This window comes from Myodes glareolus, chromosome 23 (assembly GCF_982192425.1).
Source record: "Myodes glareolus chromosome 23, mMyoGla1.1, whole genome shotgun sequence".
Classification (NCBI taxonomy): Eukaryota; Metazoa; Chordata; class Mammalia; order Rodentia; family Cricetidae; genus Myodes; species Myodes glareolus.
Window position 1 is genome coordinate 12,923,745 of NC_142048.1, and position 24,811 is coordinate 12,948,555.

Below are 24,811 nucleotides of genomic sequence, written 5' to 3' on the forward strand. Positions count from 1 at the left end.
GCCTCTTAGCAGATTAAAGACTCAGAAAAGATATAGATGAACAGTAAAGACAAATTCACACAGAAAAAAAAGCCTTCTAGTGGTTTATAGTGTGTTTAAAAATAAATATAGACTTGAAAGGAAAAAAAAAGAATAAAGAAAGTCTTTAAAAAATAGATAGCCAGGTGTGTTAGTGCATGCCTTTAATCCCAGGCCTTGGGAGGCAAAGGCAGGTGGATTTCTGTGAGTTTAAGGCCAGTATGGACTACAGAATGAATTCCTGGACAGTCGAACATACACAAAGAATCTCTTTCTCAAAAACTAAAAAACTTAAAAATTAAAAATAAACAATTCAAACAAGAAAAAAAGTCACAGAAAGAAAGAAAAGATATTGCATGTTGTTAAATTGTTTTCTGAGGATTGAACAACAGCAGCTAAAAGACATTTGCTTATTAATGCTGCTGGATTAATCCAACATGTATATTTCGAAAATGCCTTGACTTCAAAATTCAAGTGAAAAGATATTTTACTTTGGAGAAAATATTTTGCTTTTGTTACCACAGGAAAAGAGAGGTTGTGGATTCATTCTTGGTTAAGAAAAATAAGGTTTGTTTGAGGAATAACTCCTGAAAAATTTCCAGTGGGAACAAATAGATGATCCAAGATTTTAGAGCACCTCTGTTGCAGTTTCTTCTGAGTTCTGCATCCAGAATAGCTCAAGGCTACTGGCTAAGATGACTTAGTCACAGAGAATACTCCGGGCAAGACCTGACCAAAATTTGAAAATCCTAAATTTTCTTTGGATTCTTGTAAGATATAGAGCACCCCCCAATCATCAGGAAGTATCCTAGAAAACTATGCCCACATTCCCCCGCCCAAAATGGATTATGAATGTTTGTCTTTATTTAGTGTGTTGGTTACAAGTTGTTGTAGACAATGATCAGGGAAAAAAACTAAACAAAAAAGATGACATTCAGGGTCTCATTTTGAAAAGAAAAAGGAAGAAATGCTGTACACTGTAAAGATTTGTCACTAGTATTGGTTTAATAAAATGCTGATTGGGCAGTAGTCAGGCAGGAAGTAGAGGCGGGGCAGCCAGCCTAAAAGAATTCTGGGAAAAGGAAAGGCAGAGGAGCAGTTGTCTTCCAGAAGCAGAGGAAGCAAAATGAGAACGCTGCACTGAGAAAAAGCACCAAACCATGTGACTAGGATCTAAGACTGATGGGTTAAGTTGTCAGTGTTAGTTCATAATAACTGTAAAAACATAGATGAATCTTACAGATATTAAACGAAACACAGGGAAATATTCTCCAGGAGAGTAAAATTACCCATTTCTTCTCTTTTACATGATAAAACACAAACATAAAAAAATAGTCATTTGTAAACTGAATTATTTTCAGAAAAATATGGAAAGTTGGGTAACTTTAGTGGAACACAAGGAAATGAAATACAGAAGAGGCATGAGTCCTCAATTTATGTGTATTCCTCTCTTCATAAGACACTCAGAGACACTAGAATATAACAAATATTACAAGTAAGTGAAATTTTTAGAGAATGCACCTTATTCTAGTAAAACAAATTTATATAAAGTGAATTGGGTCAAGTAAAAAGCAGGCTATGGTCAAATAACATGAGTCTAAATACCTATAACAGATGCGTCAAAATGAAGGAAAGAGAAGCAGAAGCTGCTTTCTAGTGGGGAGTGAGGGTGAGTGGGAACCCTCATGGGAGCTCATGCATGTATCTAAGTCTCTTTTAATTGATGCCGATGAAGGTGAGTGGGAATGAGTTCATGAATGTACCTTCTAATAGATGTTGATATTGCAGCAACAAGACACAGACTTTCTAGCTAATGCTTGTTGTGCAAACATAAGAATTTTGAATTTGAATTTTGAATCCATCTGAATATCACGGAAATCTTACATGTAAAAAGAAGTAAAGGTGATTGTTATATTTCATAAATTAAAATTAATTGCATAATAAATGGAAAGCAGAATTATTTTGCTATTGTCTTCTCCCTCCTCCTCTTCTTCCTCCAGTTCCCTCTCATCTTGAAACAGGAAGGCAGTATATCCCTACCCGAAACTCATTATGCAATAGTCAAATATGTAGCAGTGCTCCTGTCTCAGCATCCCCAGTTATGCTGAGCATCCCCAGTTATGTGATAGGCATGAGCCATCACATCCATCTTGGGAAAAGAAACTATAATGCTTAAAAATTAATAGTGTTTATTCAACATATGTAACTACCAATCTCTTACATATCCAACCAGTTTTTTTGCAGTCGCCCATGCAAAACAAAGAAATTAAAACTCCTAAAAATTGTTTTTTGCAAAATATTTTTTCTTGATATGCCTGACTAACTGATATATATGGGAGGCCCACAATTTTCTGAAAAGAAAGGAGTGTCTGGCTGGCAGGTTAAGAGCGAAGGTTGTGGAAGAACTAGGAGAAGATGAGAGAGAGAGGGAAAACTGTTATCTGTGATCAGGCTAGGAAAATTAATAAATAAAAATAGTTTCCTTACAATGGAAAGTATAATGTTTTATCATCTGTATGGTAGCGTTTCACAGCCTCGACAGCAGTCTGTTATACTATACCACTCAGACTGGAGCAAACGCCCTGAGAAGACTGATTAATGAACATCACCCTTTACTTACATTATCTGAAACTCCTGGACGAAGCAAATCCACATCAAAGTTTCCAGACAGACAAACAAATGGTGAAACTGCCATCCTTCCTTCCCTGCAGCTCATCAAGTGAGACACAAGTGGTGAGTCTTCACGTTCTTTACCTGTGAATTCTGACCAGAAATGGCTGAGATAGATCCCTTTTGTTCTTCTTCCTTTAGATTTTATTTTTAGACCATGTTGGGGACACCCACAGAAACAGCAGACCTGAGCAAGTGGGAGCTCACTGACTCTGGACTGACAGCTGCGGAACCTGCATAAGACTGAACTAGATCCTCTGAAGCAGGTGACAGCCATTGTTTGGACAGTTTGTGAGGGACAGTGGGACCAGTGTTTATTTCCTACTGCATAAACTGGCTCTTTGGAGCCCATTCCCTATGGTGGGACACCTTGCTCAGCCTAGATACAGGGTGGAGGACCTTGGTCCTGCCTCAAGTGATGTGTCAGGCATTGTTGACTCCCTATGGGAGGCCTCACCCTCTCTGAGGAGTAGATGGGGTGGGGACAAGGTAGGGGGAGTAGTAGAGGGAGAGGGAACTGGGATTAGTATGTAAAATAAGACTTTTAAAAAATAAAAATAATAATAATAAAAAAGAATTCCTCTGGTTTCTCTTGTCTCAGAGACATCCTTGCTCCATTATCTAGGACTGAGTCAAAATCAGTCCTTAATCAAAACCATTTAAAAATGATTCAAATTGGTTTAATTTTCATTCTCCACTACCCTTTTAACTGCGAGTCACAATCTCCCCAAATTTCTTTTGTTTAGCTTTTTTTTTCTTAGCAGAAATACTCCAATTATTCTAAGGCAAGCTGACTTTTTTAAAGTGCCAGCCTTCTGAGACAAAAATGGTAGAGTTGGAGCACTGCCAATGACCTGCATCCCTAGCATCCTTGGACAAGACTATTACTAAATAGATCCACAGGGAAGTGAAACACACTTACCAATTTTTGACAAGGGGAGTTGATATTCCTGTTTCATATCAGCCAATCGGGACACAATTAGCAGAAAAGCAGCAAAGTCCTCTGTCACTTGCGTGTTGTACTCAAGCAGGGCCTCACTGAAGTCCTCAGGGAGGTCCTCAAGGAACACCTAAATGCCAAAGGTTTTTCAGAGAGCAGAGAACACCTTCCTTAAACACTGAGAACTTGAAGCAACTCAGGTAAAAGACCACACAGTATAACCTTTTTGTTTTCAATAAAGCCACTTTTTCTTTTTTTCTTGACTGAACTGAGGTTAAATTTTTTTGTTCTTACTTGCACTTGAAAGAGCAAATATTCTACTCATAACTCTTGCTCTGAAGCTCCCTAATCAAAACAGCTCTTGAAAGAGCAGAAGCATGTCCTCAACTGCCACTAGACTCATGAGTAATCTCAAAGGATTTAGGGACATATATGTAAAACAAAGAAGATAAAGCATATTTTCAGGCTCAGAATCAACTAAACCTAGTGGAGAGGTTTTGAAACTCTCACCGTCTTCATTGGGCTAACACCGTTGATCAGTTTTTCAACCTGCACACATGAAAGCTCTGTATCTCTAATTTTTTTCTAGGTTTGTGTTTGTAAACTATGACATATAAAGTATGCCGCCACAAATCATTTTCATTTAAGACCCCTAGACTAGACATGAAGAACTGCGAAGACAAGAATTGCACATTTCTCATCCATGCCATCGGTGCTACATTAGGAAGTTACATGGATATTGCTAAGAAAATCAACGCAAAGCACCAAGAAGAGCAGAAAGATATGAACGATCTCATGGAAATAAATGCAACTGTTTTCATTAAATAGACAAATGCATATTTTCAAAAATGATCAAGCAAGATGAAAATATTAAAATTGGAAAGCTGTTTCTAAGATTTAGACCATTTCCCAGACAACTTTGTAATGCTTTCTCAGAGATGACACTGTGACATACAGTCATATCTCCAGAAACAATTCAACAATGAAGGTGGCTTTGGGGCTTAAATGTGTAATTATCTGCATTTCGTGTGTGTGTGAACATGAATATGTGTGTGGGTGCTCTACCTTATATTTTGAAGCAAGGTCTTTCACCATACCTAGAGTTCTCCAATTAGGCTAGCCTGCCCCAGGCAGCTCCAGGGATCCACATTTCTCTGACTTTTCAGTTCTGGGATGACAAGGTATGTCACAATGTACATCTCTGCATGTAGGTGCAGGGAATGCACACTCAGATCCTCATGAGTGCATGGCAAGCACTGTATCAAGTCATCTTCCCAGCCCCTGTACAGCCTTTCATTAATACTGCATTTGAATGGAGTCAATTAAAATCATGAATGTACTTTCTTCCTATTTATCCACAAGGTATGTAACCTTTAAACACATTCAAAGAGGGACTTTTAAGTTATTGAAAAACATCACACTATTTCCAAAAGGAACAAATTAAATATAAAACACCTTAACTACCCCATATTCATAAAATCCTATTGCTGCTGAATCTTTTATGGCAGAATTTATGTAGTAGTACTAATCAATTTTATCAGAAGATTTTACCTTTGATTGATAAAACTTGATGTTAGCATCTTGGAACTTGGCTGGAATATATTTTCTTCCAAAAAGATTTGCCAATACTAAAACAAGCTTTTCCATTACATCTTCAGAGAAATGTTTTGAGCCTGTGAAAAACAAAAGTTCTGTGTCATATATGTAAAAAATGATTACATCAATTTTTCATTTCTAAAATAAATGCTATGTTCATTTCATAACAATTGTAGAATAACTTCAGCTGTGGATGCTTCTCACTTGAGCTTTTTTGTTCCTGCGTTTACCTTCATTATCATCTTTATCTTTCCTACTACTGAACCTTGTTTACTTTGACCAAGTTTTGATAATGTCTCTGTCTTTGTCAATGTTCTATGGCTGTAAGAAGACACAATGACCATGGCAACTCTTATAAAGAAAGCATGTATTTGGGGGACTTGTTTACAGTTTCAGGTGTTTTGTTCATTATAATCATGGCAGGGAACTTGCTGGCACACAGGCAGACATGGTTCTAGAGAAGCAGCTGAGACTTCTACATCTGAATCATGAATCAGCAAGAAGAAACTGAGAGCCACTGGGCTTGCTTGAGCTTTCAATACCCCAACGCCCACTCCCAGTAACAGACATCCTCCAATTGGGCCACATCGACACCAAGAAGGCCATATCCCCCCGCTCAAGTAACACCATTTTCAAATGACCATGCATTCAAACATATGAGTCTGTGGGGGGAATATTCCTATTCAAACCACCACAGAGATCTTGCTACTGTAACTGCCAGTTGCCAAGTCAATGAGGAGCTGCAACAGATCCATCTGCACAATCACTACCTGCTCATCACTGGAATGTCTTTCCCCATACACTTATGGATACAGGTGAGTGAAATTCCAATAGTTCCTCAGTAATAATTTAAAATCCTTGCCACTATTATAGTAAAGAGAACTTTACATTGACTTCTAAATTTATTCAATATTCAATCAAAATATGCAATGTTTTAAATAATTTTCAAAGTTCAGGAAATGAATTTGGAATACATTCTCTGATATGAATGTTTTTGAACCTTTTTTTGATCACATTTTTTTTCATTTATGGTGTAGGAGGGTCTTCTTTCTATTTGTTGCTTTCATTGGTTGAATAAAGAAAACTGCCTTGGCCTTTCGATAGGGCAGTCTTTAGGTGGGCATAGTAGACAGAACAGAATTCTGGGAGGAAGAAAGAAGAGACAGGCAGACGCCATGCTTCTTCTGCCCAAGAGGGATGTTGGTTAGACTCATGCCGGTAAGCGACAACCTCATGGTAACACACAGATTAATAGAAATGGGTTAATCAAGATATGAGAGTTAGCCAATAAGAGGCTAGAGCTAATGGGCCAGGCAGTGTTTAAATTAATCCAATTTCTGTGTAATTATTTTGGGGTTAAGCTAGTCGGGCAGTGGGACACTCTCCACTCTCCATACAATAGATTGGCACCCAAAGTATGGCTAAATCCTTAAAAACCTGAGAGGGCCTAAAAAGGAGAGAGAGAGAGAGAGAGAGAGAGAGAGAGAGAGAGAGAGAGAGAGGAGGAGAGAGAGAGAGAGAGAGAGAGAGAGAGAGAGAGATTAACTCAGATTTTTGCTATTTGTTAGCTTGGTGCCTCAAAGAAATTTTCCTGACTCAGCATCAGGAAAAAAATATGGTGGTTTGAAAATGCCAGCTTTCTGGGCTGTGCCATCAGCATGACCTCTGTCTCTTGTGGGAGACAGAGCATTTGGATGAGATTTGTGACTATAATGCTATGGTTTGTTTGATGGCAATTGGAGTTGCTGTGCACCTGAAAGGAGGGTACTACTTGTGGCTCAGAGACACAAGCAGTTATGCCATGCTAGCAGTGCCATGCACATGGCTCAGAGGCATGAGCAGCTCCAGCTCCACCATGCTGAACTGTGCTGAACTCAGGCAAAAATTATTGTAATTATTATAATAACAGGGCAGTTAAGATTTAGACTGGGCAGTAAACAGGCAGTACCATATTACCCCTACATGAGGCAACTTAAGTTTTTAAGAAGTGCTTAGCATTTTAAGAAGTGCTCCCAGATAGTAAAGAATTACAGATTCACAATAGGCCAGACTGCGCAGTGCTCTGTGTGGCAGATTTGGCTGTAACTCAGAAAGAATTCATGTGCTGCACACTCATTCTCAGAGTTAAAGTGCTGAGTATGACTCCTACCTGGTGGCCACCGAGCTAGCAGAAATTTTATGTCCACCATTTTGAAATTGGAGAGAGGTGGAGTCAACATCCAGAGCAGCCGCAACCAAGCTGCTCAGCATTTTAAAGCTCTTCAAGACAGTAGAGAATTAAGGACAATGCAATAGGACAGATTCAGACATAAAAGACCTCTAAATGGGTCATGGTGTTAGATAAAGCATGTAGGCTTGGAAGAGAAAAAATAAAAAATATAGAGAGTTGTAATATAAAGTTAATGCTTTACAGAATAAAGTCATAGAGTAAAAGTAAGCCACATAAAAATGAAAAATTCACAGAAAGTCTGTATTACATATATTATTGTGTTTTCTTTGAATTTTTTGACTGTAAAGGCACCAAGTACAGAGACACATCTCATTATGTCGGCTGCCAAGATAAACCAGGATGTATATTATAAAAGTATCGTGACTTCAGAATTTGGGTCTAAGGATATGATGCTTTGGAAAAGAGGTTTTTCTTTTGTTTTCACAGAAGATGAGATCCTATTGTATGATAGACCACGCCCTCCTGAAAGATTACCATGAACATCTTCAGAAAATTACTTCACTGAGATGAACCTAGCACACAGGTTATACCATGAAAGACCTAAATAACAGTGCCCCCATACAGCACAAAGCAGTTTGAAGAGAAAAAACTATGCCCATATTCCCAAATATTATTTATAAATGTTATTTTACATTTTAAAGGGAGGATGATATAGATATAATTGATTTGCATTGGTATGAATCTTGGTTTGTTGATATAAATTTATGGTCAGTTTTGTTATATGTATATGTATTTCTGCTTTTGATATCACAATCAAGGTATTGTGATTGTGTGGTTCATTTAAAAAATGTAATGTATAATTAGGAAATATAGGTTGTTGATGGATAATCATTGATAATAGTCAAGCTGGTGGTCATGTTAGACTTTCTAGATATATAGAGATATTTTTCAGTTAAATAGGCATTCTTTATATCTTTCAAAGACTACAGAATATGGAATTTAAGATGTTTTAATAACTTAGGGTTTTTCATAACAATGAGACACATCTGCTCCTGACAGCACCAAGCTACTCAAGAGGAAGATGGGCATCAAAGAGGCTCCTTATGAAGTTTGCTAACCATTTGGGCAAGAAATTGCTCTTTCCTGAACTGCTTAACTGGATACCAAGAACCCACAGAGAGAACTGCTGAACTTGCCTAGAGGTGAGATGATCCTTCAGGGTTCCTGTTTCATGAAAAAGCCTGCAAGACATTCTGTAGGATACAGGAGAAAGTGACTGAACTGTCTTTAAAATTTCCTGCTTCATGGAAATATCTGCTGGATACTATGGGCCTGTAGGCTGAAGATGGATGCCCCAATGGTACAGAAAAACTTTGGATGTCTGTATAGGCAGTGAGATGTCTCTGTCATTTCTAGAGTTTGGAAGTTGCTTATTTCTTGTTTATTTAGGTAATATTATATCCTTCTTGAGTCTTTGATGGAGTTGAAGAATAGATAGTTATAGCTTTCCTTTGTTATGATAAAAGATAAAATAGATATAAATATTGTGATGGTAATTCTTGCTTGACAACTGTTTTGTTATATGTAATTTTACTTTGTTAAAGTTAAAGCCTTCCTTTTTGTTTAAATAGAAAAAGGAAAAATGGTGTAGGAGGGTCTTCTTTCTATGTGTTGCTTTCATTGGTTGAATCTAGAACTCTTCAATTTAGAATGTGGCATATTTTTGGATAAGAGCAGAAAATTTACCAAAACATCACAAGAGTCTCTAGGTTATGTATTAATATTTTTCTCCTCTGAAATCTCTTAAGCTGAAGCATCATAATCTCCATCATTCTCAGTGCTACTGTCTTCTATGCTCCTATTAGTATGACCCATCAAGCTTCACTTAAAAAATCTTTAATTGCTTTCCTAATCCAAAGTCCACCTACTGTCCACAAGCAGTGTGGCAAGTCTGTCACAGCAATACCAAGCTTCTAGTGCCAAATTCTGTCTTGGTTAGTGTTCTATTGCTGTGACAAGACAATAGGATCATGATAACTTTTGTTAAAAAAGGCATTTATTTGGCACTTGCTTACAGTTTCAGAGGTTTAGCACATTATCATTGTGAAAGGCACACAGAGACATGGTACTGGAGAAGTAGCTAAGAGTTCAACATCTGGATCCACAGGCAGAGAAGCAGGGGAGACTCTGTACTTGATATGCTTCCTAAACCTCAAAACTCACCCCAAATGACACATTTCTGTTGTGAGATATTTGTACATTATTTGAAGATATATTTGCTATAATTGGTGTAATAAAAAGCTGAACAGCAAATAGCTAGGTAGGATGTATAGATGAGATTTCTGGGGACAGAGAGGTCTCTGGTAGGGAGAAAGGTAAAGTCACCAGTCACACATGGAGAAGAAATAGGAGGTATAAGATGGAAGAGAGGTAACACCATATGACAGAATATAGATTAAAACAAATGGGTTAATTTAGGGTGTAAGAATTCATGGGACGAGCCTAAGATAAGGCCAAGGTTTTAACTAATAAGTCACCCACATTCAGAGGGTCTATTTGGTCCTATGTAGGCTGAATATGGGTGACAATTGTATGGCATGGGCAGTCTGAGGGACTACTGGTAGTGGGACCAGGATTTATCTCTACTGATTGAATTGCCTTTTTGGAGCCCATTCTTTTTTGGAGGGATAACTTTCTCAGCCTAGTCATAGGGGGAAAGGCCTTGGTCCTGCTTAAAAGTGATGTGTCAGACTTTGTTGACTCCATGGAAAGACTTACCTTCTCTGAGGAAGGAATGGGGGGGGGTAGTAGGAAGTTTGGCAGAATGGGAGCTGGGATATGCATATAATATAAGAATAGATTGGCTTAAAAATAAATAAATAAATAAAATATTTTTTAATATTTATAGACAGTTGCATTAAGCAACGGGAAAAATTTAATAATGTGTCTATGTCATTGTTCGCACTGGCAGCAGCAAAGAAAGTCCATGTACACATTTCCTTCAACAAAGGAAATAGTGCCCTTCCCTGGTGAGCAAGTATTGAACCTATGGCGGTCATTCTCATGCAAACCATGATAGCCTCTCTCACCTAATCAATAATATCTTATGGCTTCTCGATGCTAAAGACAAAATATCCAAAACTAAGCCCACAGATAACCTTCCTCAACTCAGCTGGAGTCACAGTCCATGTGAGTCACTGCATCCCAAGAGCGTGAAAACAGTAGAAATGCCTAAAATGTGAGAGTCAGTAACTTTGGCTCAGGCTAGTTACATTTAGTATTGTCTCTAACTTCTTCAAAGATTAGAAACTTGTCCATTTATTTAACTTCTATATGCATCCTCTATAAAGTTATCAATTTTGACTACCTCTGTCAGCAACAATAAATACAATCACACTTTCTTTTGTAGGAAATGATTTTATCTTTTACAAATTTGGGAGGAGCAAAACTTTCTGAGGAATCACAAAATGGAACATTTTTTAGAGCATAAAGACTACAGGTGTTGTACAAAGCAAAATATTTCTATCAGCTAGGGACAGAAGAGAAAGCAGGAGGCACTGAAGACATCATGCACCAGGCAATATCACAACAATAAGCACAAATATTATGAGAGGGAAATATTTACTTCAGAGACACTGCAGGAAGAATTCATTTTGAAAGTTGCGCCCAAAGTTTTTCCTTAAAAGCTGTATGGAATTTATTATAACAATTTTACCCAATAAGGGCAAAATTTATATATACAATTGATCTCAGACACATAATCCATGAAATATCAGGTATTGGTGAACACTGTTCAATTATATTCAAAGAAAATAGTGTTGCAGATAATATTCACAGATAATACTAGTTATTATCTGAGGGTGAAATTTTGAGTTTTATATTTTAACGTTTTTCTGTGCTGTTTTTCAAAGTTGATCATATATTTAATTTCAAGGAAAGGGTTTATAAATATTGTATATTATGCAGTATGCTCAGAATTCTGGAGGAAACACACTTTTCAAGTCACAACTTGCAGTAGTGAGTATTTTAAAGTCATTGTCACTGAATAGGACATCTATTACTATTGATTTCATTTTATCTTATTTGTAAACCTATAATTTGCCTATATAATTATCATTCTCCTTTTTGTGTAAAATAAAAAATAATAAAATTTTTATATATACATTGTTATGCTTAATTGCTACTTTCTCAAGTGGTAATTGAATAAATATATTCCTGAAATTCCAGTTTTCTATAAATCTATCAGTTGTTTTTCCCTTCATGGGAAGAATTTATAAACACACATATATATAATTTTACACATATATAGCATATATCAAGTATTATTTGATATATAACCATATACTAATAATTACATATTTTTTGCATGCTGTACGATTTGATAATATAATTTTGATGATAAACAGACACACATACACAGACAACATAACCCTCAAACTTACCTTCATGAGTTGGCTGACAAAGATTATGGAAAAGACCTCTTACAAGAAAACTGACAAAAACAAGATTGGATGGTTCATGGTAATGTAAATGTGATACAAGGCCAGCAAACCCTGTAGGGTTACCTTCTTGATCTAGATATCCCTAGAGAACAGAAATAATTTGTTAGTTGGACTCAACTCACAGAATTAGTGACAAGCAGATTATCAATTATCAGTTTAAAATACTGCATGCCAATAAGAATATAACTACTATCTAGCCAAACTTTAATAATTACATGAAATACAAGTAGCAGTACTTATTGGATATTGTCGTCTAAGGTTTACAAGAATGCAATGTGATTAAACCAAAAATCTAGGGCTAGAGAGATGGCTCAGCAGTCAGCAGCACTTGCTACTCATCCAAACAACCTGAGCTCAGTTTTTCAGAATCCACACTGAGAGCCTCACAGTCAACTACAATCCCAGTTTCAGGCACCCTTGTGCTATCTTCTTGTCTCTATGGTCACCTACACATATGTGACATCTATTCACACATACACACGTATGTAGATAAAATGTTTTGCAAACTTGTACAACCATTCTGGACATCAGTATGGCAGTTTCTTAGAAAATTGGGAATCAACCTACCTCAGGACCCAGCAATATCACTCTTGGCCATATACCCAAAGGATGCTCAACCATACTACAAGGATATTTGTTCAACTATGTCCATCACAGCATTATTTGTAATAGCCAGAACCTGGAAACAACCTAGCTGCCCCTCAACTGATGAATGGATATTGAAAATGTATATTTATATGCACAATGGAGTACTACTCAGTGGTAAAAAAAAGTCATTTTGAAATTTGCATGCAAAGAGATGGAACTAGAAAAAAACCCATCCTGAGTGAGGTAATCTAAGCCCAGAAAGATGAACATATGTACTCACTCATAGGTGTATACTAGCTGTAAAGCAAAGTATAAAAAGCCTGCAGTCCGTGACCATAGAGAAACTAAGTAACCAGGTGAACCCTAAGGAGAACATATATAAATCCATCTGGAAAGGAGAAATAGACAAGATCTCCTGACAAAATTGGGAGCATGGATCACGGGAGAAGGGACAGCAGAAGGGGAAGACAAGGGGAGGAAAACTTGAGGAAGCATTATAGTAGAGATGCAGGCAGGATAGAGATGAGTGCAAAAAAAAAAAGGAGAGACATTTTGATTGAGGAAGTCATTATGGGGCAAAGAAGAAACCTGACACTAGAGAAATTCCCAGGAATCTACAAGGATGACCCCAACTAAGACCCTAAGCAATAGAGGAGGGGGTACCCGAACTGACCTTGCCCTATGTTCAAATTGATGACTATCTTAAATGTCATCAGTTGCTGGATGCAACAGAGGCAGAGACCTGCAGCAGAGCACTGGGCTGAGCTCCCCAACGCTAGTTGGACAGGGAAGGAACCTGCATAGGACCAAACTAGTCCCTCTGAGTATGGGTAACAATTGTATGAATGGGGAAGACTGTAGGGCCAATCTTTTACCTACTGTTTGTACTGGATTTTTAGAAATCCATTCTCTTTGGATGGATACTTTGCTCAGCCTAGATATAATAGGGAGGACCCTGGACCTGTCCCAAGCAATGTGCCTCACCCTCTCTGAGGAGTGGATTGGGGCTAGAGTGGAGTGGAAGGTATAGGGAATGGGATGAGGGGAAGGAATGGGAACTGGGACTGGCATGTAAAATGGGAAAAGGTAGTTTATTTTCTTTTTAAAAAAATAAAAAATAAATATTTTTTAAATATTAAAAAATCAAGTCTTCTACTTAAAAAATTCTATCTATATAGTAGAAAACTTATTATACACAGGCAGAGGACAGAGAGAGTGGGAGAGAGAGAGAGAGAGAGAGAGAGAGAGGAGTTGGTTCCTACCTCTTTCACCAGGAACTGCAAAGAATATAAGAAGTACAGCTTTAACATGTCTGTGACTCGGGGACGTTTGAAGGATAACAGTGAGTGCCTCAGCACTGACAGTGCCTGCAAAGAGAAGCATTTTGTTCAGTAACATTAAGTGAAATGTCTTTACAAGAGATAACACAGGATAAATTACATATGGCATGCAGAAAGACACACACACATATCACATAATTTATACATATGTAATGTGGATTACAAGATCTATACCCCGAAAGCAAAGTGAATCATTGTGGGCTACCCCTTTACTACTTTATTCTTCTCCAAAGGTTGTCTCCTCTGACTACAGCACACAAGGAAAAGAAGGTACCCTTAAAAGGATTCCTTTTCGTGCTCTTGGTCACCCACTGTATAGGATACAAAAAGTATTACAAAACACAGCAACAATATACAAACTTCAATTAGATTTAATACAACACAATTTCCTTCATCATGTAGCACATCACCTAACATAGGATGTATGTCCTTTAGCACACTAAAGAGCACTGTGGCAGCTTGAATGACAATGGCCTCATAGGCTCATGTGTTTGGATGCTTGTTCTCTGCTTTGCAGAATTGTTTGTGAAGGATTATCAAGTGTAGGCTTTGGGGCTTCAGAAACCAGTGCCATTCCCAGTTAGCTCTCTGTTCCTACCTTGTGGTCCTGTCTCAAGCTGGGAAGCCTCACCCACTACTCCAGTGCCTCCCTTCCTGCTGCCCTGCTCCTGCCATGATGGTCATGGACTCAAAGTCTCCAGCAGACCATTCCTTCTATAAGTTCCCTTGGTCATGGTATTATCACATTAGCAGAAACGTGAATAAGGTAAGTACAGAAAACCAAACCAGAAAAAAATGTCTCCAAACAATCTGAGCAGAAAAGATATTATAAGTTTCAGAGCATGCAACATATGAGTGGCATGAGAAGGGGTTTAGATATACTATTCTGTATTTATGGCATTACTGCAAAATTATTAGAAGGAATTTGGCTGAAGCCAAAGGAGTGAAAATGTCCCTTCATCTCCAGTGCCAAACAACACTCTTGTATGTGCAGTATTCAACTTTTGTCTCAAAGATCTATGAACTTGCAATAAAAGTAAACTTTCTTAGCACCACTCAAATGTCTACTTGTCTACCCTTAGGTTGGAGAGTTTACAGAATGCAAGAAAAATCTCTGCTGTCCTTTAAAAATAACAACAAAAAACAAGAAATAATTGTTTTGTTTTTCATTATGTGTATACATGGGGGAGGCAGTATATGCAAGTACTCATGGAATCCAGAAGAGGCCATCAGACCTCTTGGAGTTACAGGGTTGTATGAAACATCCAGTATGAGCACTAGGAACTGAACTCAGGTCCTCTGCAACAACCTAACATGTTCTTAACATCTGAGCCATATTTCTAGCTACTACTGTATTTAAGTCCTATATGCTTAATGGTAGGACAGGAGGAATAATAAAAGAATTGAACTCCTCATTTCCTTTACAGTGGGTTATAAAGGGAACCAAAAAGTTCCTTTACTGACACTCTTTTCCCTTATGTACATGAATCAGCGGAGGCAGCATTTGGAAAACAGCAATGTGATGGGGGAATATGGGGGGAAAGTAACCAATAGTGGTTCTCTGTGTCCTGGAGTTACAGACCTTATAACTAAAGGCATACTAGCATGAGATATTAGTATTTTCACTGCTATGAACTGAGAAGAGCAACTTAAATGAGGAGAAATTTATTTCGGGCACATGATTTTAAAAGTAGCTTTGATACATAATGTGCCTGGCTCCATTGTACTGAAGCTTCTCACCTCATAACAAGTCTGCACAAATAGATTTCCACTCTCCTTCTATTAAGGACCTCAGCATGAACAAGGCCACCTTCATTTGAGGACATTGCTGTCCTGCAGGCTAATTTTTCTCTAGGGAAGGCTCCACAGATATTTCCAGAAATAAAGTATATATTAGTAGACTATTGTACTTAGTAGAATAGGTCCTGCTGTGGTCTGAATGTGGTCCCTAGAACATGCTGAAATCTAATCTCCATGCTGACGAACTTATTGAAGGCTGGGACTTAAGGACATGATTAGAAGCAGAGGATGTCTTAAGAGTATAAGGTTCCCATGTTGGACTCCTCTGTGGTTATACAAGAGGAAGGAAAAGGAAAGATCAGACAGTCCGGGACATTTCCTGTTTACCAAATGATGTCTTGTCATTGGGACACTTCCAGAAAGTCTTTCACTAGATGTCACCCTGCAACATTGAACCTCTGTAATCATGAGCCAAAACAAACCTCTCTTCTTGATAGTTAACTTCACCTGAATCATTCTGTTACGGCCAAGAAAAAATGAACACAAGTCCTTCTAACAGTATGTTGTCGCAAAAACAGAAATTAAGTCATCTAATTGTGAGTTTCAAATTCATGGTCTCAGACTCTTTTTATCAGACCCTAAAACATCAAGACAATGTTCTGGGTATGTTTTGATATCCACTTGCTTACACCATTATAAAGTGTGCAATTATACCTTGAAAAAATGTCTGAAAAACAAAAAATAATAATAATGTGGCCGGATGGTGGTGGCACACATCTTTAATCCCAGCACTTGGGAGGCAAAGTCAGGCAGGTCTCTGTGAGTTCGAGGCCAGTCTGGACTACAGGAGCTAGTTCCAGGACAGGTGGTGTGGGAGAATTGTCTGTATTCTGTCAATCATATTTTAATAAAATGCTGATTGGCCAGGCAGGCAGTATAGGCGGGAAAGCCAGACAGGAAGTAGGGGTCGAACAAAGAGACTGGGAGTATTCTGGAAGCAGAAGCTCCCTCCGCCACTCCTGTGCAGACCACCGAAGAGGCAGCATGTAACTTGCCAAGCTGAGAAAGGTACTGAGCCATGTGGCTAATGTAGATAAGGATAATGGGGCAACATAAGTTTTAAGAGCTAATAAGTAGCCTGACCTAATGGGCCAATCAGTTTATAACCTTATGGAGTCCTGTGTGTGATTTCTCTTTGGGATTTGCCGGCTGTGGGGTACCGGGCTGGACAGATACCCCAACAAGCCAGCCGGCCCTCATGTTACATATGGCGCCCAGACGTGGATAACTGAATCCACAGAAAGCTTGAGAAAGCTTGGGAAAGAATAGAGTTAATCATGCTTTCTTGGTAGCAGCAATTTCTCGGGTCTGCTCTGCTTGCTAGAGGCAAACAATGGTCTCATCTAAGAGAGGCTTCCTGACTCAGCTTTAGCTGCAAAACTTTGCAGCTCATTAAGAGGCCCTGCCACAAAACACTTAAACAGTGTTGAAGAAAAGCTCAATGCATGCTTTTTGGGTTTTCAGCAGTAGCAGGAAAAAAGCTGTGCTGTTTTAAAATGCCGGCTTTCTGTGCCGTCCTGCCAGGGCAAACTCTGACTCTTTCAGGCAGGCAGTCTGACTGAGTGTGGTCTGTGAGCAGAATGCTGCAGCTTGCTTGCTAGCAAGGACCTTGAAACGCCATAGAGTTGCAGCAGTGAACACAGCTCTGGCTGGTATCTCAGCCATGAGCCTGGAAAGCTAAGGAATTGGCTGGGTCTAACTGTCAAAGCCATGGCTTTAGTCCTACCCATTGAAGACTTGTGTGGTCAGAAAAAGAGCGATATACAGTAAATAGAGATTTAAAGAGGAAGAAAACCTCTAAATGGTTTACTATATGTTAAAAATATATGTAGGATAAAAGTTAAAGTTTTTAAAGTAAAAAGAAAGAGAGTAGTTGGGTGTGGTGGTACACACCTTTAATCCCAACACTTGGGAGGCAGAGGTACATTGACCTCTGTGACCTCAAGGTGTGGTAGCACATGCCTTTAATCCCAGTACTGGGGAGGTAGAGACAGGCAGATCTCTGTGAGTTCAAGGACAGCCTGGTCTACAGAGTTATTCCAGGATAAAGATATACAGAGAACCTGTCTCAAAAAGTAAAAGTAAAAATAAAAGAAATAGAAGTTAAAATAAAGCCACATAAAGATGGAAAATTCACAGAGAATCTTGATACTGTATGCTATTATGCTTTCTTTGAAATGTTTGAATGCTGAGGAAGGAGCAACAGCTGCTAAAGAACTGTTGTTTATAAATACTGCTGAACTAACCCAAGATAGGTATTTTGAAAATATCTTGGCTTCAAAACTGAAGTCAAAAGGTATGTTACTTTGGAGAAGAGATTTTGCTTTTGTTCCCACAGAAAATGAGAGGCTGTGGATTCATTCTGAGTTAAGAAAAATCAGGTTTGAAAAAGGAAGACCACCTGAGAAATCTCCAATAGGAACAGATGGCCCAGATGACAGAGTTTTACATCCAGAACAGATTCAAAGCTGCTGCCTGAGATGATCAAGACTCACAAGATACTCCAGTCAGGACTTGATTATAACCCTAAATTTTCTTTAGATCCCCATAAGATCATCAGCGCCCCCAACCAGCTGGAAGTAGCCTGGAATACTACGCCCATATTCCCAACAAATGGACTATGGGTACTTTCCTTTGTTTAAAAAAAAAGAGGGAAATGGTGTGGGAGAATTGTCTGTATTCTGTCAATCATATTTTAATAAAACGCTGATTGGCCAGGCAGGCAGTATAGATGGGAAAGCCGGACAGGAAGTAGGGGTGGAGCAAAGAGACTGGGAGTATTCTGGAAGCAGAAGCTCCCTCCGCCACTCCTGCGCAGACCACCGAAGAGGCAGCATGTAACTTGCCCAGCTGGGAAAGGTACGGAGCCATGTGGCTAATGTAGATAAGGATAATGGGGTAACAAAAGTTATAAGAGCTAATAAGTAGCCTGACCTAATGGGCCAATCAGTTTGAAACCTTATGGAGTCCTGTGTGTGATTTCTCTTTGGGATTTGCCGGTTGTGGGGTACCGGGTGGGACAGATACCCCAACAAGCCAGCTGGCCCTCATGTTACAGACAGGCACCAAAAACTACAGAGAATCTCTGGAACTAGGCATGAGTCTTTTTTTGGGGGGGGGGGCGCTTGGGTTTGTTTGTTTTCCAACTTTCTACATTTTCTAAACATTTATAATTGACTTAGACTTTGTCTTATGAAAAGTAAACTGTTACTTTACATTTACAAAAATAAATTCTTTTTGTTTCTGGATGGTATAAAACAGATGATAACTGGCACTCTTCTGACAATGAAAACAAATAGAGCTTATCATGTTCTCCTTAGCGTTTTCCTTAGCGTCCTCCACTGCTCTCTAGACAACATTGAAAAGCATCCTAAGCCTGATATCAGCACAGTAGAGCACAGGCCAGCCAGACCATTGGTAGAGGCCCAGCCTGGGGGACACAGCACCTTTGCCTTGCCGTCCTCTGGGTCATCTGCCTTGGAGGCCAGCAGCATGAGTCTCAGAATGAGTGAGATACTGACAGGAAACTGGCCGCGCAGCTCAGGCACTTTGGATTTTATGAGCTTTTCTATCTTGGGTAGTGGAATATCAAAGAAGTAAACATCACCCAGCAGGTCTTGTCCTCGTCTTCCAGCCCGACCAGACATCTGGAAACAGAGCAGAATCATGCTGTGGGAATCATCTGAATGTTTTTCCTGAAAGAATGTAAAGAACTAATCCTTTTATATTGTTTTGGGACACGTATATGTGCCTAAGGTTTAAATAAAATGAATAGCCTTCTATTTGAAATCTAAAAAGTCCATCATATCTGAAGTAGAGTTATTTTAAATAATGTATCTGTCACTCCTGTGTATCATTAATCATACTAAGTATTTGTATAATGTTGTACAGAACTATATCTATTTATAAAATCATATATCTAATGCTATGAATATACTATGTGTTGTATAATATATAATTGCTACTTCCTCACAATGACTTATGAGATAAAATATTCTATGATTATATATATTGTGTATATATCATTACACAGTATATGATATAACATATATTATGACACTATATGATAATGCATTGTTAATATTAATTATACACATTCACTATGATTTGAATTTTACTGGATATAGCTACATTTGTTGCTGTCAGCAGAAATATTGGCCAAACATTTCTGAGAAGGTAACTCTATAAAGACAAACTCTACTGTCTGCAGAACATAATAAAATGAGGAGAATCAAAAGCAAGAAAAATGCTTTAATATACAAGGTCAAGACTTTTTGGTGAAAGGCAACTTTTTGGAGACCTGAGGAAACCCTGGGTGAAATGAATGAAGTTCTATATGAATGTATATCACTGACATAGGAATGGATTTGTCAAAGACTCAATGCCTCAGACCCATAGAAATGTCAAAAATCCCCTTTCTTTCCCCACAGGGACTAAAATTCATTTTTCGGATCCAAATTTGGATGGTAGTATAGTATATGCAGAAACTGTCCATTGCAGCTTCCTCCTCCCAGATATTTTTGCCTAAAGACTTCTCCGCTACAGGGTCTGCCCCTAAGATCAGCCAACTTGTCTCCTTGGTCAACTGTATGCAATAACCCCACTTTTAGGTTCAACTTCATATAAGAAACACACTGAGCTTCCAAGTGATATAGTTTCTCCATTGGGAGTCAAATCCACAAGCTCCCAGCTTTTCTGTGTGTCTGTGCATCTGTGCTTTTCTCACTAGCTGGTTAGGTCAGTTAGGTCAGTCTCTGGAGCTGGGCAGAGCATGGCAATACTACATGCACAGATTGGTGGGAAAGCAACCAAATAACACCACAGAAGAGTACAGACATTGGTTTGGAAACAGACTGTGTATCTAGAGTCAAGAAAAGTATTAAAAAGAGCTCCAGAATAGAAACCCATGCTCAGTTGCTCAGTAAATTAGAAAGTAAATGTTTCCCAGTGTTCTGTAATATGGATCCTTTCTTGTAAATTGATTTATTTAGGTTGTGTGCATGACATGAAGTAATGATCACCCAGATTCTGCAGACAAGAGGGGAGTTTGAATGCCTTATCAAAGACCATACACATGATTAGCAGTGGTCACATAATCTCATAGTCCTATGCTTACTCAATACCAGACAGGCACCTACAGTGTTCCACCATGAACTGGAGCATTTACTAAATTAGTAGTTAAAGTAATTTTTTTAAACTATTTCATGGCTACATAGTATGAATACATTACATTAAGTAAATGTATATTTATTTACCTGTCTGAAATTTAAAGCATCCAAATAGACTGAGTTCTGAGCAAACACCACAGATTTACAAGGCATGTTGATTCCTAAAGCGAGTGTTCCTGTAGCTGTCACCACCTAAAATGGAATAAAACAGTGATTTCACACACTGGCATTTTGGGTGGACACAAGTATTTCCATGAAATTGCTAAAAACTCTATTTAAATCCCAATAAAACTGCAGTGGACAAACTAGGGGGAGGAGACACATAATGTTTCTTCTTACTTTGCAAACATAGACAGCACATTCTCTAAAGGAATCTGTTATACCTGTTTCTTTACAAGGAATATATACTTTAATCTTAATTGTGTAGTACAAATGTCACAGAGGAACTAAGAGGTCATATCTAATATAATTATATTCTCTCATCACCATCTAGCTCTCTGTTCTTTGTGTTATTCCCTTAATGTCCCCCAATTTCACTGTTATTTTGTATACTATTAAAATACTAAAGTCTAAGAATCATTCACTGTTGTATCTCAAGAACCAAGTAACACATCTGACATGGAATAAGTATTGCATTAAACATCATAAGTAAAATATTAGGATAGGAATTTCTCTGTGAGAGGGCAGTAAAATTTTTACAAGCCTACTTCCCGGTAACTATTTGATTTACTAAAGTTCATTGAGAAATGACATAAGAACAAAGTACATTTTATCTTTCTGTCATGAATTTGCATAATTACTAATCATAAACAGAATGTAAAGTTTATTTACATAATCTAACTTCTAGTTCATTTTTTTTTCTGATGTAGTTAGTATGTCTTGACTTGTCCTGTCTTGTTGTGGAATTGTCTTTTTGTACTCTCGGAAGATGTGTCTTGACTAAGGCACCTTCAGATTGGTTTAATAAAGAGCTAAATGGCAAAAAACTAATTAGACAGGACTTCCAGGGACAGAGAAGGTGCTGGGAAGAAGAAAGGGGAAGTTGCCAACCAGATAAGAAGAGAAAACAGGAGGTGCAAGATGGAAGCAAGGTAACAGCATCATGCGACAGAACGTAGATCAATATAAATGGGTTGATTTGTTCTCAGAGCTACTTGGTATAACTCCAATCTGTAGGCCAAGCTTTTATAATTACTAATATGTCTCTGTATTATTTTTTGTGTGTAGCAGCCTGCAGAAAAGTCCCTCTTCAGTGACTCTTTATATCAATGCTGCTTGTGCTTCTGATTTTGAAGATGTTTTAGGATGGGAAATAATGTTTTCTAATTGTTTTGTAACTGAGGCTTATGCCTCCGTCAAAATGAAAAATGCTACTTACTAAATTATATTTATTATTTTTAATTATATTAATTAAATTATATTAATTATATATAATTATTTTTATTCAAATCTTTTTAACAAGCACAAACATTGACAGTGTAGAAGCTTTACATTTAGAAAACAAAAAGAACAAATATTTTCCTAAAATGTTTTCTCTGATGAAGCCATTACTGTAGCTATTCTATATCAGTTGAGTTATTCTCACTTTATTAGTGACTAAGACATTGCTGTCTGATACTATTTTAACCATATCTCTTTCTCTTATTTCTTTCTCTTCATTCTATCCACTCTTTTTGCCTATTTCTTACAAAATGTACGGTTGATAAGTTTTAGCAGAGAGAGTCACTTTTTAAATCTTGCTCAAGATTCGTATTTACTTGGCAACAGTCTAAGGGTCCTCTGCATACTTGCCTGGATTATTGCAATGAACCTAACCGTGATGTACTAAAGAAAACACATAAAGGATGTGCCCCCAAAGTCATTTATGACAATCTTCCTCTTGTCCCCCCATCAGTAACAGCTGAAATGGCATTCAGTACAACACATTTACAAGCTCTGTTGAGATAAGTTGAAGTCCTGAGGAAGCAGATATCTGCGCTATGATTTCAGCTGCCACATTAGAAAAAGATCTTCACCAAACTAAAATAAACACTCTAAATTCTTGTAGAGAATGTTTGTAGCAAAACCACATCAACAAACCCTACATATAAAAACATAAGAGTAAGTTATGCACAGAGGTCAACATAGAGATGTTTTGTTTTCGTGTGCAAATGTATGAAGTGAGTGGCACCAGTCAAACCTCATTCCCCGGTTAAATGACACAGAGCATATGCAAAGGTACCACAGCCAGTAAACAAAGTCTACAGACATAGGTATATTGGGGGGGGGAGTAAAGGGTGGCTATATTTCTTCATTTCATGAACATTCGGCTTCATCTATTTACATTTTCAAATTTTACAAAGAAAGATTGACCCACCCTAATGAATCCTTTCCTAAAAAGAATTTCCACTAACTGCTTTTCTTTGGCGCTCATAGAGCTGTGATGAAAGCCAATGCCCCTTCTTGCCAATTGCTTCAGTGTGTCACCTTTCCTTTGGTTGTTCACCCGACGAAACACCATCTGCAATGACTGCAAAACAAGAGATTTAAAGTATTACTTATCTAATGCTCATTCAAATGTGTTCAATGAAAATAATATACATATTACATAATAGTTTGGCCAAATGATATCACTGTTTGGCCTTTGCTCTACATCTACACATCATCAATCATCATCATTATCAATAACAACAACAAAAGAACGTTTTATGGCAACAAACAGTCACTACAAGAAAATTTTTCTCAATTCTTGGCATTTTCACTTCAGCTCTGGAATAGAAAACTCTACCAGCGTAGTAGATAACCACAAGGGAAATACAAGACTGTGGCCCATTCCTACTGAAACAAGATCAAGTGACTGTGAAATCTTTTCTAAAGTTCTCCCCAGAAAGTAAAGCAAAACTTTTACACTATGAGGTCAAGAAATGCCTTTGTCCCCATAGTGTCCAGTTGGATGTGTAATACATACCACTACATGGTAGAATGCAAGTGCCCTCGCCTTCCTATGTTCAGAAATATTTTATTTGTTTAGTTAAGATACAAATGTAAAGTCAGTGTACATGATGAAGTGATTGTAAAAGATGGATGCATTCAAGGGTTCTGGAGAAAACAGAGTGATTACCTAAGGGTCTCTAAGTAGCTAGGAGGAAATCCAGTTGTGTCCATGTTATAATATATAAAAATATCAACACTTGGAGAGAAGAGACAAGTTCAAATCTTGAAACATAAAAGGATATTTCCTAGCTATTTTGATTGTACAGTTATCTATAAGACAGAATATCAAGGAACAATTAAATAATGATGTACATACTAGACAGATTATGAAGATGGCAAAATAAGATTCATGACACAGTAAAAAGACGCAAATGGAATATGTGAATGTGTGTGGGTGGTGTGTGTATGATGATATTGCTTGTACTGAAACCAGTTGCATTGTTATATATGTTGTCTATAAATAATAATAGTTTAAAAATCATGGGCTAAACCAATTATAGATATTCAAATGGTGAATTTTTTAGCTGTAATATGAAAAGACCCTAATTTTTTAAGAAATGCTGTCACAATTTAAATGTATTAGTCTGTATGGGTTAAAATTCTGACTTTATACAGACTTTTATAGAAGACACCATGCAAAAACAGACACTTAGGTGATTTGCTGAGACAAAATCAGTCTGTAAATTCTATTCCTATCCTAAGGGTAGATTGGAAGGCCCTTGAATGTGTGTGCAGCAAAGTTCCTATCTGCTACATCTCTAGTTCATAGAGACTTCCCTTATGGTAGCAATTGCCTGCAGTATGGCCAACACTGCCTACAAGGAAGAAACCTACACTCCGGGAGCAGTGGTCCCTTCTGGGTGCTGACCTCATCATCTATTGCTTTTTGATCAGCATACGTGCAGTCCTGGGGAATCTCCAGATTCTTCTCCAGACTCTTCAGGAGATAATCGCGTTCAGCTTCACTCATGATGCTTTGATCCAATCTTCTGGAAGGCTTTTGGTTTTTTTCATCTCTTTACAAGAATATTACAAGAAATCAGTAT

At 37.9% G+C, this 24,811-nt stretch overlaps 2 protein-coding genes across 4 annotated transcripts in view; both read right to left on the reverse strand.

Moving 5' to 3' along the window:
• The window catches only part of LOC125413989 (putative ATP-dependent RNA helicase DDX60), a 337,410-nt gene that overhangs the window by 8,709 nt on the left and 303,890 nt on the right, over positions 1-24,811 (reverse strand). The gene's annotated exons all lie outside the window — the stretch shown is intronic.
• LOC146890638 (putative ATP-dependent RNA helicase DDX60) overlaps positions 1-24,811 on the reverse strand; it is a 100,769-nt gene that overhangs the window by 6,795 nt on the left and 69,163 nt on the right. For both annotated transcript variants that reach the window (XM_087900926.1, XM_087900924.1), the window contains 9 exons: positions 24,634-24,781; positions 23,149-23,301; positions 20,880-20,984; positions 19,071-19,271; positions 13,747-13,851; positions 11,837-11,978; positions 5,180-5,301; positions 3,611-3,758; positions 2,639-2,781 (listed from right to left, as the gene is read on the reverse strand). In XM_087900926.1, the coding sequence (XP_087757052.1) occupies positions 2,639-2,781; positions 3,611-3,758; positions 5,180-5,301; positions 11,837-11,978; positions 13,747-13,851; positions 19,071-19,271; positions 20,880-20,984; positions 23,149-23,301; positions 24,634-24,781 (1,267 nt within the window). The remainder of the gene's footprint in view (positions 1-2,638; positions 2,782-3,610; positions 3,759-5,179; positions 5,302-11,836; positions 11,979-13,746; positions 13,852-19,070; positions 19,272-20,879; positions 20,985-23,148; positions 23,302-24,633; positions 24,782-24,811) is intronic.